Source organism: Lagenorhynchus albirostris, chromosome 3, assembly GCF_949774975.1.
Source record: "Lagenorhynchus albirostris chromosome 3, mLagAlb1.1, whole genome shotgun sequence".
NCBI classification, from domain to species: Eukaryota; Metazoa; Chordata; class Mammalia; order Artiodactyla; family Delphinidae; genus Lagenorhynchus; species Lagenorhynchus albirostris.
This window is the reverse complement of record NC_083097.1, coordinates 46,778,246-46,791,960: the sequence shown is the minus strand read 5'-3', so window position 1 is coordinate 46,791,960 and position 13,715 is coordinate 46,778,246. Positions and strand designations below refer to the sequence as shown.

Below are 13,715 nucleotides of genomic sequence, written 5' to 3'. Positions count from 1 at the left end.
TAAAATATATATATATATATATATAAAATGAGTAATGAGATAAGGGGATAATATTTAGCATAAGGCTGAGGAATTTTAAGGCAGATTTTCAATTATTGCTTTAGTATATTGTGAACAATTCATTGAGACATAGCAGAATTTATGTATATATATATATATATATACACACACACACGTACAATGTCTATGATATATATATATATACATACACATAATGTCTATCATTGTATATAGTTCTTTTAGATTCTGAATATAATCTTCAATTCTTTTCAATATAACCTATTAAATTTTACCCTAGTTCTTAAAGAGTTGGTTCAATTTTCAAAAATTGTCTTGTTTACAAATTCAGGCCCAGGGAAACTACTTTTTCAGAGTAAATTAGGAAACTAATTAGACAGCAGCAAGGATCGTAACATTGGAAGTTATAAAAACTAAACTTCAGCTTACTCTGTCTTCTTCCTGAAAATTCATGCAGTATTTAACATGCTAACTTCTACAATGCTCTGCACAGAATAGATACTGTGGAGCACTGAGTGCCTGAAATCTTTTATTAGTTTTTAAAAAAATTAGGTGAAAATACTTATCATAATGAATCTATATTTGAAAGAAGTTTCAAACATGGGAATAGACCAAAGCAATCTGAGTGGCTCAAATCCTGAAATTTTAAAAGAAATTCCTTGTATGGGCTGCAGCCTCTACCTAACTTACATTAGTAATTACAAACAGAACATTACTAGTAATACCAATATCTAATACTATTTCTCCATTTCCTGATTTCTTACAGTTGAGAAAATGGAGTCAAGTTTGTCTGTTTTCTTCATTCATGCCTTCAGCAAGGTTTATTTTTTGTTTTAAACATCTTTATTGGAGTATAATTGCTTTACAATGGTGTGTCAGTTTCTGCTTTATAACAAAGTGAAACAGCTATACATATGCATTGTCCCAGGCACTGGCTGAGAACTGGAGGTACAATAGTTCTTATGGCATGCTCCTCTCCTTCTAGATGTGTCCAAACTAACAAATGGAATGACACAGGAATTAATCATTTCACTACAACTGGAAGGCTGAAAGCTGACTTGGGGTCATAAATAAAAAGGCAGAATTTATTTGTATTCATTGTCTTAGATAATATTTTCAACATGAGTGTGTTAAAGGAGGTCATTGAGAGAACTTGACCACCAGTTGACCTGTGAGCTGGACCCAGGCAATCAGAAGCTGCTCACCCCCTCCCTGGTCCATGGAATGTTCTGCCCACCATTCTCCTAGTAGGAGCAGTTTTCGAAGGTGCAGGCTTGAGAGAACAATGTGTTGTTGAGATCATCTGGACAGTATACATAACTGAACCCAGTTAAGGCCTCTATATAACCTTTTCAGATTCTGGCAGCACGTGCCGAGATCTAGTTGCCTTGCGGCCGCCCAAGACAAACCTGTATGTAAGTTCCCTTCCTTATTAATTCTGTCACCTACTGATCTGGAGTGGCCTGCCTCTTTCTTTGGCCTCTCTTGCCCTCGTGTACAGGGGCCAGGTTCAGATTTCACCTGGGAAGCTCCTGAGGTTTCAAACCAGTAGTGTGTAGGGTGAGAAGAGAAATGGTTGAGGATAGCTCATTGGAGAGTGTCTAGATTCAAGAGACAGTTAACAGGGGATCCATCAATGAGACTAAACAGAACTGATTGGAGAAGTAGACAGGACCCAAAAAGAAATGCCTGATTCACGAGGTAGTCATACCGCTTAGTTTGCCTGAGACAGTCCTAGTTTTCTCCTTTGGTTGATGTCACTTCTGGCTAGCACCCTCTTTCACTCACAAAAGTGTTCATCCTACTGATGCACTCCTAAAGAGCGCTAAGTCCTCTGTTACAGCTCTTCATCACACATTGGTGAAGACCTATTATATTTATCTTTCTCCCCACATGAATAATGAGTACTTAAGGAAAAAGGAAGTGTCTAATTCATCTGTATTTCTAGCACCCCACACACATTTTCAAGGTAGTGGATGCTCAATGAATATCTAATTAAGGAATTACCCAGAAAAGAATGATGTTATAATTAAGATAATTTGAACTCAAAGAGTAGAGATATGATTATATATATAATACAGCACTAGCTGTAACAAGGAGACTCCAAATTTTAGTGCCTTTCCACAATGGAAAATTATTTGTGGCTCATGTGGCCCAAATTAAGCATTCAAGTGGCTCTCCTCTGAACAGTGACTTAGAAACCATGATATCTCCCATCTTTTGTCTTCACCATCTTCAGTATCCAGTAAGGAGTTCCAGAGGGGGAGAGAAATGAGGGATTGTACTCACAGTTTTTATGGGACAGCTGGAAAATGGCACATTTCCTTAGCCTGTAATCCTTTGCATATAAGGTAATGCCATTGATGTACCTATATCTACCTGCAAGGGAATCTGGAAATATGGTCTAGCTGGTGCTCAGAAAGAAACATTTTCTGCTATAATGCCAATGTATATTCACATATATTTTAAAATAATTTCTCTATAGAAAATTTCATATATATGTGTAAAATATTTATACATATATATGAAACAAATATCAAAAACCCGAGATTATCAACAGCACAGCAATTTATTTATCACCAGTTATATGCATGTCCCTGCACTAAAGGCCTTAAGTGGCTTGCAATCTATTTTGGGAGGGGAAAAAAAAAGAGAACAAAGAAACTAATTAACTATCCTTCATGGAGACTGAAGAAAACAGCAATAATAATGATTCCAGCAACGACAACAACAACATATTTAACACTCACACATTCGTTGTAACTCTTAATCATTGAGGGATTGCTTTTTTTAGGTATGTATTTCAGGGAGGCACTTGTCCTAACAGTGAAAACAATTACTTTCAAGTTATTTTTCTGTTATCTATTCCAAGTAAGTTGGTTAGTTACCAAAGAGAATTTTGTTTTATTACAAATTAACAGGTTTGCATTAAACTCATTCAAATATTTTAGTGTCTTTTTTCTTTGGATATTGCATATCTTGAAGCTGAATGTGAGATATTTTTGAGTCCCATCAATAGCAAGTTCAATGTAGTTTCATTTTTTTATTATGACTTTTATTGTACTTTTAAACTCAAAATAGTACAAATTTATAGGGAATATAGGAACTAGTAATAAACAACAATGTGAAAATCACCACCAACACCATCACCTAGAGAAAGCCATTTTAGAGAACTGGGATATATCTTTCCAAAATTTGTCTATAAATATAATATGTTTTGGTGTTTGTTTTTGTTTTAGTGTTGTTTTACAAAAATTAGATCACATTGTAATCTGTTTTTCCCACTCGGCATTATGTCATGAACATAATCACATATTCTTCTGCATTATTTTAACAGCCTCATAGTATTTCATAATATGATGTATCAAAATTTATTAAGCCAATCCCTCAGTACAATAATTAGATTATATCTGGTTATTCTTTATCATAAATAAGCTGCAGTGAACATCTTTTTGTTATTGAGTCTTTGCCAGACCATCTTATTGGACCATGTCTAAAATGTCAAAACCATTAGTTCCCAAATTTAAGCATACATAACCATAGTGGAGACTTACTCAGACTCCCAGGCCCTAATAATAGAGATACTGATTAGGCAGATCTGGAATAGGGCCTGGGAGTCTGAATTTTAGCAAGTACCTTCTGCGATTCTCACGCAGGAAGTTTGAGCATCACTTTTTTGAGAAATAACAGCTTAGAGATGCTATAAATACTGTCTTTTCCCTCGACCCTTGTAAAAATGTCATTTTCCTACAATAACTTGAAATACATATTGTCCTGGTGATCATTTTTACATTTCTTTCCAAAATAAGGCCATTTAACCTATCACCTTCTACTGGGTAAAGTTCTGTTTCTTTTTAAAATATCATTGATACACATTGATATGGAATTTTTTAAAAGCCACTTGTTATGCTGTTTTTGAATGGAATGTTAGGATATAGACATCTGTAGCTTTATCATTTTTATTATCAAGATAAAAATGCTACACTTTATTTTTAATAGAGGTTGTTCTCTCCGAAGTTACCTCTTGAGGTGGTTTTATCTAAAAGAGAATGTCACAAACCTTAAGTCTTTTATCACATGACCTGGGTTATAGAAAGCATTCCTTCAGTTACAATGCTATCTTTATAAAAAGATATTAACTTTGGCCAGCTACATTCAGTGTTTAGCTCTGCTAGACTCATCTTTTTTTCTTCTTTTTCACGTTTGTCCCAAAGAAGGATGTCTACACACTTAAGTCATTCATTAACTTCTCTTGAGAAATACGTGAGGCAAATCATGACCTGTTAGCAGTCCCAGAGTGTGGCTGTAGTTTGCAATTCTGTCCTTAAACGAACACACAGAACTTTGTAAGCACATAGATGCTCACTTTCTCAAACTAAAAGCTAAGAATGGTACACGTGCACACGTTTTCCCTTTATTATATATATTTGCCATCTCACTAAGCGCTGATTTTACCACTGGCTATTATAAAATCTGAGTATTTCAGAGCTGAAAGTAGCCTTAAGGTTCATTTTGTACAATCTCTTGATTGTATGACTAAGGAAACAAAAGTCCAGAAAGGTAAAATGACTCAACACCACATAAGTAATTAGTGGCAGAGTCAGGCCTAGATCTCTGTCTCCTGACTTAATCAACAAGGATTCTCAACTAATTTCCACTGTTTATGTAGGGCTCAATTCTGTTCATTTTTTTAAAAATGTGAGGCATATTAAATTATGGTCAATTACTGTGTGTTCAATTCTTTTCTGGAAGTATGCACCTTGCCAGGGACCATACTTGTTAGAGGTAGTACAGAGTAGCTATTAGTTTCAGGTTTAACTAAAATAGATTTGGGTTTGGATTTTGACTTGTAGGGTGATCAGTCATCCTAGTTTGCTTGGGATTGGTGGGTTCTCCTGAACATGGGACTTGCAGTCCTAAAAGCAGAAAGGCCCAGGCAAACAGGAATGTTGGTTACCCTACTAACCACGTGGCTGTGTGACCAGGGCACGTGATGATAAAGGTCTCTGTTTCTTTATGTGTGAAATGGGAAAAGTAATAGAACCTAACCCAGAGGACTTAAGTGAAAATTAAATGAGGTGATATATGAAAAGCACAGCACTCACTAAGTAAACCCAGCACTTGATAAGGACTCAATAAATATTAGTCATTATTATTAAACCTATTTTCTAGTTTTATTGAGATATAATTGACATACAGCAGTGTATACGTTTACTGTATACAGCATAATGATTTGACTTAAAAATATTGTAAAATAATGACCACAGGTTTAGTTAACATTCATCATCTTGTGTAGATACAAAAAAAAAGAAAAAATACTTTTTTCCTTGTGATGAGAACTCTTAGGGTTTACTCTCTTAATAACTCTCGTATATACCATCCAGCCATGTCAACTGTAGTCATCACGCTATATATTACATCCCTAGTACTTATTTATTTTATAACTGGAAGCTTGTACCTTTTGACCCCTTTCATTCAATTTCCCCTCCCCCACACCCTCTTCTCATAACCACAAAGCTGATCTGATGAGTTTGGGTTTTTTTCTTTAGATTCCATGTATAAGTGTGCTCATACAGGGTTTATTTTTCACTGTCTGACTTACTTCACTTAGCATAATGCCCTCAAGATCCATGCATGTTGTCTCAAGTGGCAGGATGTCCTGCTTTTTAAAGCCACTATTATTACTAATGTTGTTTTACAAAGCAAGTAGATTCCTCAAAGCACAGATTCTCAGAATCTAGGTCTTCATATCTAGGACCTGAAATAAATAAACTGTGCGTTTAGCTTTGACGTCTTCTTTACCTTCCGGGTGCCTTCTTTTTTGTTTCTATTTATCCATGAAATTAGACAATAAAACCCAAGGCTGAATAGAAGCCACCATTGGATGTCCTTTCACATTTTTCAAGCTATAAATCAGAAAAAGACAAATTTTCTGTTTTTGGAAAAAAATATGGATGAATGAAGTATCAAAGGCAGTATAGTGCCATGAAAAGATAAAGGGAATTAGCCTGGATTATCATAATAATAGCTGCCATTTTGTTGAGTGCAAACTGTGGGCCATCTATTAGTGCTTCATACACTTTGTATCTCTGATCCAGACAATGACCCTGAGAAGTAAATATTATTATTATCCTCAGTGTTCAAGTGGAGAACCAATCTCAGTGAGCCTAAGTTACTTGCCCAAAGATGGTAGTATAGTAAGAAGTTCAACAAAGGTTCTAAACTAGGTCTGGACTCTGCAAAGTCAATGCACTTTTAACTTATAACCAACAGGCTAATTTTGGAGAAAGTACTTTGCCTCTCTGGGCTAGTTTCTTCACTTGTACAACTCAGAAGGAAAGGAAATTGCCGTGACTGCTTATCACATAACAGGTAATGAGCTATGCACATTACATTCATGATCTCATTTAATTCTTGTGGGTAAATATTATTTCCATTTTTGTGTGTGTGGGGGGGAATGGGTGGGTCATCCTCCATCCTGACAGGGAGTCACCCTTACCAATGGAAAGGTTTTTTAGGAAAGGGCAACTCCTACTTAGTTTCCAGAGCCCTTTCCATGTCTCAGGAGATAACCGCTTCAAACAATATGCCAAAGAGACACAGTTGAGGGTGGCCAATTCTGCTCCCCTACACACTGGTCCATGGGAGAGACCCTGCCTGGCCACCCACCCAAAGAACAGAGTCACTCACCGAAGCCCTCCCTGAAACACCACCTTTGGCTCCTAAAGAACAAACAGGGTGTGGAGGATAGTGGTTTGGGACTTCAGAGGGGAGAAAGGCCACTCACACAGAGGTAGAAAAGCAAAGGTTTGGCCAACAAATGTGTGCTGCAGAGACGATGGATCTATTTCCATTTTTATGGTAAAGAAACAGAAAACTTAGATTAAGCAACACTCTACAAACACAACTGGCAAAGTGGCAATGCAAGGATTCTAAAACTCATTGTGTTATCTGATAACATTTGGTGGCTCTATCATTCTGTGTATATGCATATAATAAACGTTGCCAGACTAGACTTTCCAACCACTTGGAAATAATTATTACTTATGTAGTAGTATATTTTTTCAACTAGAGTCAAAATATTAAATTTTCTATTTGCAAAGTTCAGCTGTGATTTAAATATATTTCTACTTGGTACTCAGATGTCCATGTCTTTTTTTTTCATTCCCCTCACAAAGTCTTATCATAAAACTTTGTAAAGAATATCTGAGTAACAAGTGACATATGAAAATATGTTACAAATATGGTCCTAATTATGAAGAAAAAAAATAGGACTCATTTTCTTCCTCTTTCTTCATGTATTTATGGGTATATAATATGTCAAGATATATATATATATATATATACACATACATATATATATACACATATATATATGAAATTTCCACAATTCATTTCATATTTGGTAGAAAAATGTTTTGATTTACCCTTGATTTCATAGAATTCATGCACAAAACTCATAAATTCTAAGATTATTGGAAATGTCAGTTAACTGTTAACAACCAAGCCATATCAGAATATACTGGTGAACAACTTTACTATTTTTAAAATAACTCTAGATTTCAGTTATTAGTTGTAGTCTTTTCACCAAATATTTTTCTGTTAATATCATTGCTTTCTAGTTAGCATTTTTCACGTATAATTTTCCCTCAATTTCTTTCTCCAAAAGTGTAAAGCCATCATGTAATGATAAATCATGAGACTTTTGTTGATTACTGAACTTTCTTGAACTTTTGTCTTAGGCCTCTGAGGAAACACTGCATTCCACTAATGAAGAGGAAGACCCTTTGCGAGGAATGGAACCCTATCTTGTACGGAGACTTTCTTGCCGCAGTGTCCAGCTTCCCCCTCTCGCCTTTAGACAGTTGGAACAAGCTGACTTGAAAAGTGAATTGGAGAACGCTCAAAGGCCAACCAGTCTCCCCCTGAAGATTCTACCCCTGATTGCTATCACTTCCGCGGACTCCAGTGGGTGAGTGACCTTGGCGACATTTCCCCATTTTGTATTTTAGATGGTGATGGTTATCTGTGATCTTTTGAGTTTTGTGGCTCATTGCTTGATTTGAGCAGAAGGAAAATGGGGTTTCTAGAGCCAAAAGAAAGAAGGGTGATTTTTTTTCTCAGGTAATGTTGCAATCTCTGCAGGAGGAGACGTTTTAGTGAAATTATTTTACAAGGAGGACTTGAAAAGGTATTGATGAATGATAATGAGTATCTGAAGAAGGGGACTTGGACTTGGAAATTGATCTTGGTCATAGATAATTTAATAGAAAATTTCTTAACAAATGAGAACTAATGGACAAATTACCATGTAGGCATACATATCTGGAAATGGTAGGCAATGTTTATCGATGCAAAGCAAATTTGGAATCAAGAATAGATTGTACTATAATTAGAATTAAAGGAAATATGCAGTTATAGTCATAAGCCTAGTAATTTGGCCTTTGACATTTTCAGGTGTTGCTTACCAGAATACTGTTTCAGTTCCCAGCACAAGGCAGTTTTATTCTGCATTAGTATGTATAGAAGAATCAGATGCAATGAGGCCTCCAATTACAAATGTAATATTTCTAGTTCCTACTTTGCAGAGTATTTATGTTTTTATTCTTTTTCTACTGTTTACAATGGAGTTTTTACTCTTTAATAGCAATTCACTAGATAAAATATTGTCAAAGAAAATGAGGATAGTGGGCACATCTGTTATTTGTTTTTTTGGCCAGCTCAGCTGTATTTTAAGAAGAGAGGAGGAAACCAGTGGAACATAGGCAGTCTCTTGAGCATTTACTAGGATTACAAGAACAGAGCAATTTGTTATGCTGAAAATGTGATGCTCCCTCATTCTCTGCCAAGTTCAAGGCGTGTATGTCTAGAGAGGTATCTTTTGGATTTTCCTAAAAGTTGTTAGAAAAGTTGTGGTCAGAAAAAATTTCAGCAGTAACTGTCATCTAAGATATTGAATTTATCTGTTTGAATTGTTAAAGACCAGTTCAAAGCACCTATGTTATTAAAAGTTATGAGGAAACCACTACTAGGTAAATAAGAAGACAACGAATTCTTACTTTGAAGCGATGGAAAGAGGAATTACGTATGTGATGTGTTTGGGTTGGTTTTTTTTTTTCCCTTGGGATGAACCATGTATATAAATAAGACTGTACACCTGTTGATCAGACACACTAAATCAGGTGGGAATTTTATATGGCAGTTTGATCTGAGCATGCTTTGAAAAATACTGTCTCAGAAATCCAATTTCCCCTCGTCGGCGTCAACACCACTTCATCTGTGTAGAGAACAGGATTCACTGCCAGGTGTGTCAGAGGTCACCAAGTCCACCCCTACATTGATTAATTTGCTAGGAGAGCCCAGAATTCAGTAAATAGTTGTATTCGTGACTGGGATTTATTACAGAAAAAGAATGCAAAGCAAAATCAGCAAAGAGAAGGGCACATGGGGTAAAATCTGGAGGAAACCAGATACAAGCATCCAAGAGTTCCTTCTCCCAGTAGAGTCAGACAGGATGTACTTAATTCCTCCAGTAATGAGTGGTGACAACACATGTGAAGTGTGTTCACCAGGGAAGCCTTCTACCAGGGAAGCCTATTAAAAACTCAGTGTGTATGAGGTATTTAAGAGTCAAACTTATAGAAACAGAGTGGAGGTTGCCAGGGGCCGGGGGTAGGGGAAATGGGGAATTGCTATTCAATGGGCATATAGTTTCAATTACAAAGTGAATAAGCTCCCGAGATCTGCTGTACAGCATTGTGGCTATAGTTGAAAAGACTGTATTATGCACTTAAAATTTGGTCAGGAGAGTAGATCTCATGTTAAATGTTCTTACCACAATAAAAAAAAATTAAAAATAAAAGATAGATTCAGTGCCCAGAATTTTTATTGGGGGGTGGTCACTGGGGCACCCTCTTCGTAGCATGTGCCTAAATTCCAGATTCCCAGAGGGAAATCAGTTGTTCAGCATAAACCACACTTTTTACACAACCAGTTTAGGCAGTTGGCCACTCTTACCAGTTAGGGAACGGTGGGAACCCTCCTGAAATCCAAGTTCACAGATGCCAGCTAAGGGCTCACCTTTCCAACAGGCTTTTCTAATGATAACAGTTGCAGGCCTAGTATAAACGCTTTTCTGCACAGCAGGTTTATCTTACAATCATTGTCTTGCTTTCTCTACCTTTGAGGAAGAAGGGATTCTAGTTAAAATTAAAATGAACTAATTTAAGCCTGTGTTGTATTCAATTAACTTTGGTACCTCAAAAAATTTGGTGGCTAAACATGATTTCTTTTTCAAAGCTGGTGTTATATCACGTGCCCTTAGAAGAAACTGATGCAGTATATTTAATATGCCTCTGTGTAGTCAGGCAAGGCATATAATTAAAAATCTCAGGTAAAAGCTAAGCTTATTTAATTAAATTTGAATGTGTTGCTAAAAGCAAATAGCCTCCAAGTGCCAAAGAACTTAGAGGTTCAGAATTGTCTGTATGATAGTACTTAACTTGGTTCAGAGTTTGTTTCCTTTTTAATCAAGGATCTAAGACTCAAGTATAAGCAAAACAATGCTTACCATTTACAAATTTATTCAATATCTTGGAGGAAAGAATTTGTCTTTTAGAGAGATGAAACAAGAGTGACTTGTCTGTATCAGAAGGCAGCCAGGAGAAACCATGGATGAGAGTGGCAGAAACAAAGACTAAGGATGTCCTAAAGGGATTCCTATTATCTTTTGAAGCAAAAATAACCTAGTGGCAGGGCAGGAATAGAGACGCAGATATAGAGAATGAGAGGCTGGGACGAAGTGAGAGAGTAGCATTGACATATATACACTACCAACTGTAAAATAGATAGCTAGTGGGAAGCTGCTGTATAGAACAGGGAGATCAGCTCAGTGCTTTGTGATGACCTAGAGGGGTGGGATAGGGAGGGTGGGAGGGGGGCTTAAGAGGGCGAGGATATATAGCTGATTCACCTTGTTGTACAGCAGAAACTAACAAAACATTGTAAAGCAATTATATTCCAATAAGGATGTAAAAAAAAAAGAAAGAAAGAAATAATGAATCAAGTGAATAAATAATTGATCATTTGGTCTAAAAAATATGTATTTGTCAACTGAGTATCTGAGAAATGTAAAAATCAGAAGTATAATTTTCTGGACTATCTAAGCTTTGGAAGGTAAGCAAATGGTAAAGTTAGGGATGACATTCTGTAGCTATTCCAGTTAACCAAGAATACAAGATTCCTTCACAGCTATCAGAAAGGGCTAATGGGTAATTTAGACTATTTTAGCTAGATTTTCTACAGCCCCATTTCCCATCATTAAAGGTTAGTTGGCAATTGTGAATCTCTGATGAGAAAGAAGACTTTTCATGCCCTTTGGATTTATTTATTTATTTTTGCTCTTTCTTCTGGGATATCAGCACATCAGACACTTGCTCTGTCGAGTATTACACAGTGGGTCTAGAGACTTGTGCTACCCCTTTAGAAAGCCATGATGTGGTTTCTTAAGGGAATGTTGGTGGGCAAAAATGAATGTTATGTATGGCAGCTATTAACTTCCTCATGAAGTGCCTGGGTCAAGAGCCTGAGTTCAAGAGAACTTTTCAAAATTAATACTTTCACAATTCTACTTGGATTTGTTTTAACCAGGCAAGATGAATGTGTTCAAATGTCCACTATTTAACAATTCTCTTTGAGGATGCCTAAGGTGTTAGCTTGTGTGTGTTGTGATTTAGCAACATTTTGAAACTTTCAGTGATCACAAAACAGAATTGTAAGGCCCGGGATGCCCAGAACCTTGAATTCACCCACCAGTTAGTTTTCCATATAGGATAGGATAGGATGACGCAGGCTTCGAGGCTGTTTATTGACTCTTACTGAAGTAAGAGAGACATCTATTAATGTCTTGAAATGTTATGAACTTGGCAAGAACTTGGAATGTCATAGGTTTCTATATTTCTATCCTAAACAGTTTTCTATCCATTTACTTTCTTACAAACTTTTTATATATGTATAATTTACATGCAGTAAAATACATAAATCTTAAGTATGCATCTGGATAAATTTTATATATTTGTATACTCATGTAATCGCCATATAATTTCCTATCTTCTGTCACTAAAGATTAGTTTTCCCTCTTCTTAGACATCATATAAATGGGATCATATAGTAAATACTCTTTGTGTATGGCTTCTATCACTCAAAATGTTTTTTGATATTTATAGTGTTGGTGTATGTATCAATAGTTTGTTCTTTTTTATTGTGGTGTAGTATTCCATTGTATGAATATAACATAATTTATCTATGCGCTTTCATTGGTGGCCATTTGGGGTATTTCTAGTTTGGAACTATTATGAATAAAGTTGCTACGCACAGTTTTATACAAGTCTTTTTGTGGACATATGCAATTATTTCTCTTGGTTATATTCCTGGGGCTACAATTTCTGAGTTGTAGGTAAGCATATATTTAGTTTTACTACTGTCCAACAATTTTACAAAGTGATGTACTATTTTATTCTCCCACTAGCAATGCGTGGAAGTTCCAGTTGTTCTGCATCCTTATCAACCCTTAGTATTCTCAGTCCTTTCATTTTAGCCATTCTAGTGAATGTGTAGCAGTATCTTACTATGGTTTTAATTTACATTACTCTGATGAGTAGAAATATTGTTTACCTTCTAATATGCTTATTGGCTATCTGTATATCTTCTTTTGTGCTATGCCTATTTAAATATTTATCCAGTTTTTTTTAACTTATTGATTTCTGGGGGTTTTCTGTATCCTAAACATGAGTCTTTTGTTTGTATTGTAAATGAATATTTTCTCTCACATCATGGCTTGAATTTTATTTTCTGTTTACTTTTAATATGGTGGTAATATTAAGAACCTCTGAAATGTGTGTGTGTAGGGAAAAGTGTCACAGTGAACGGTCAGGGAAACAAGGATAAGTGAGATGGCAGTGGAATTAGGCTGGAGAAAAGAGAAATGAGGATGGGCAGATAACAGGGAAAAACAGTGAAAAGGAAAAGAGTGAAGTTTGCAGGGTGGAGAAGAAAATGGAAAGGGGGAAATGGAGGCAGCTTGCTAAGGGCAAAGGAGGTAACAAGGATGACACTTAACCTGCAGGGCAATTGTCCTGAGAGAAAAGAACAGTTGATCCCTTGAATATTGAATGGTGGCAAATAGGACATCCAAGCATTAAGGGGGCAGACAGAAAAGTTGAGAATGAAAAGACAGTGTCATGGTAGACAGTGGCAGAGTAGTAAGTGGTTTAGAGTGGGGACTCCAGATAAGGTGGTCTGAATTTGAGTCTTGCATGCATCACCACTTACGAGCTATCTGACTTTGGGAAAGTTTCTTACCACTCCAAGTTTCTAATTTCTAAAGGGCAAAAATAAAAATAATGAGAGTACCTACCTCATGGTTTTATTGTGAAGATAAAATACTTGGTACTCTTTTGGCATGTTATAGCTACTTACTGTATAACCACTACTGCTACTGCTACACTTATTTGCAAAAATATTGGAGCAAATCCTGTTTGTTTTTATCAGTTTCCTTGTTAGAATTGGCCTCAAAGATCCTCTATTAATAACTCTTGGGGTAAAGATGGGTGTTCTAGTAGATTTAGGAGGAAACCAGAAATTTGTTCCTGGTTCAGAAAGTTAAGATTGTTATGGACCTGTCACATTTGTGTTAAGAA

The 13,715-nt window shown here is 36.1% G+C and overlaps 1 protein-coding gene across 1 annotated transcript in view; it reads left to right on the top strand.

Moving 5' to 3' along the window:
- LOC132518315 (cAMP-specific 3',5'-cyclic phosphodiesterase 4D-like) overlaps positions 1–13,715 on the top strand; it is a 624,833-nt gene that overhangs the window by 239,869 nt on the left and 371,249 nt on the right. The window contains exons 4-5 of the mRNA XM_060146309.1: positions 7,761–7,990; positions 8,476–8,534. Coding sequence (XP_060002292.1) covers positions 7,761–7,990; positions 8,476–8,534 — 289 coding nt within the window. The remainder of the gene's footprint in view (positions 1–7,760; positions 7,991–8,475; positions 8,535–13,715) is intronic.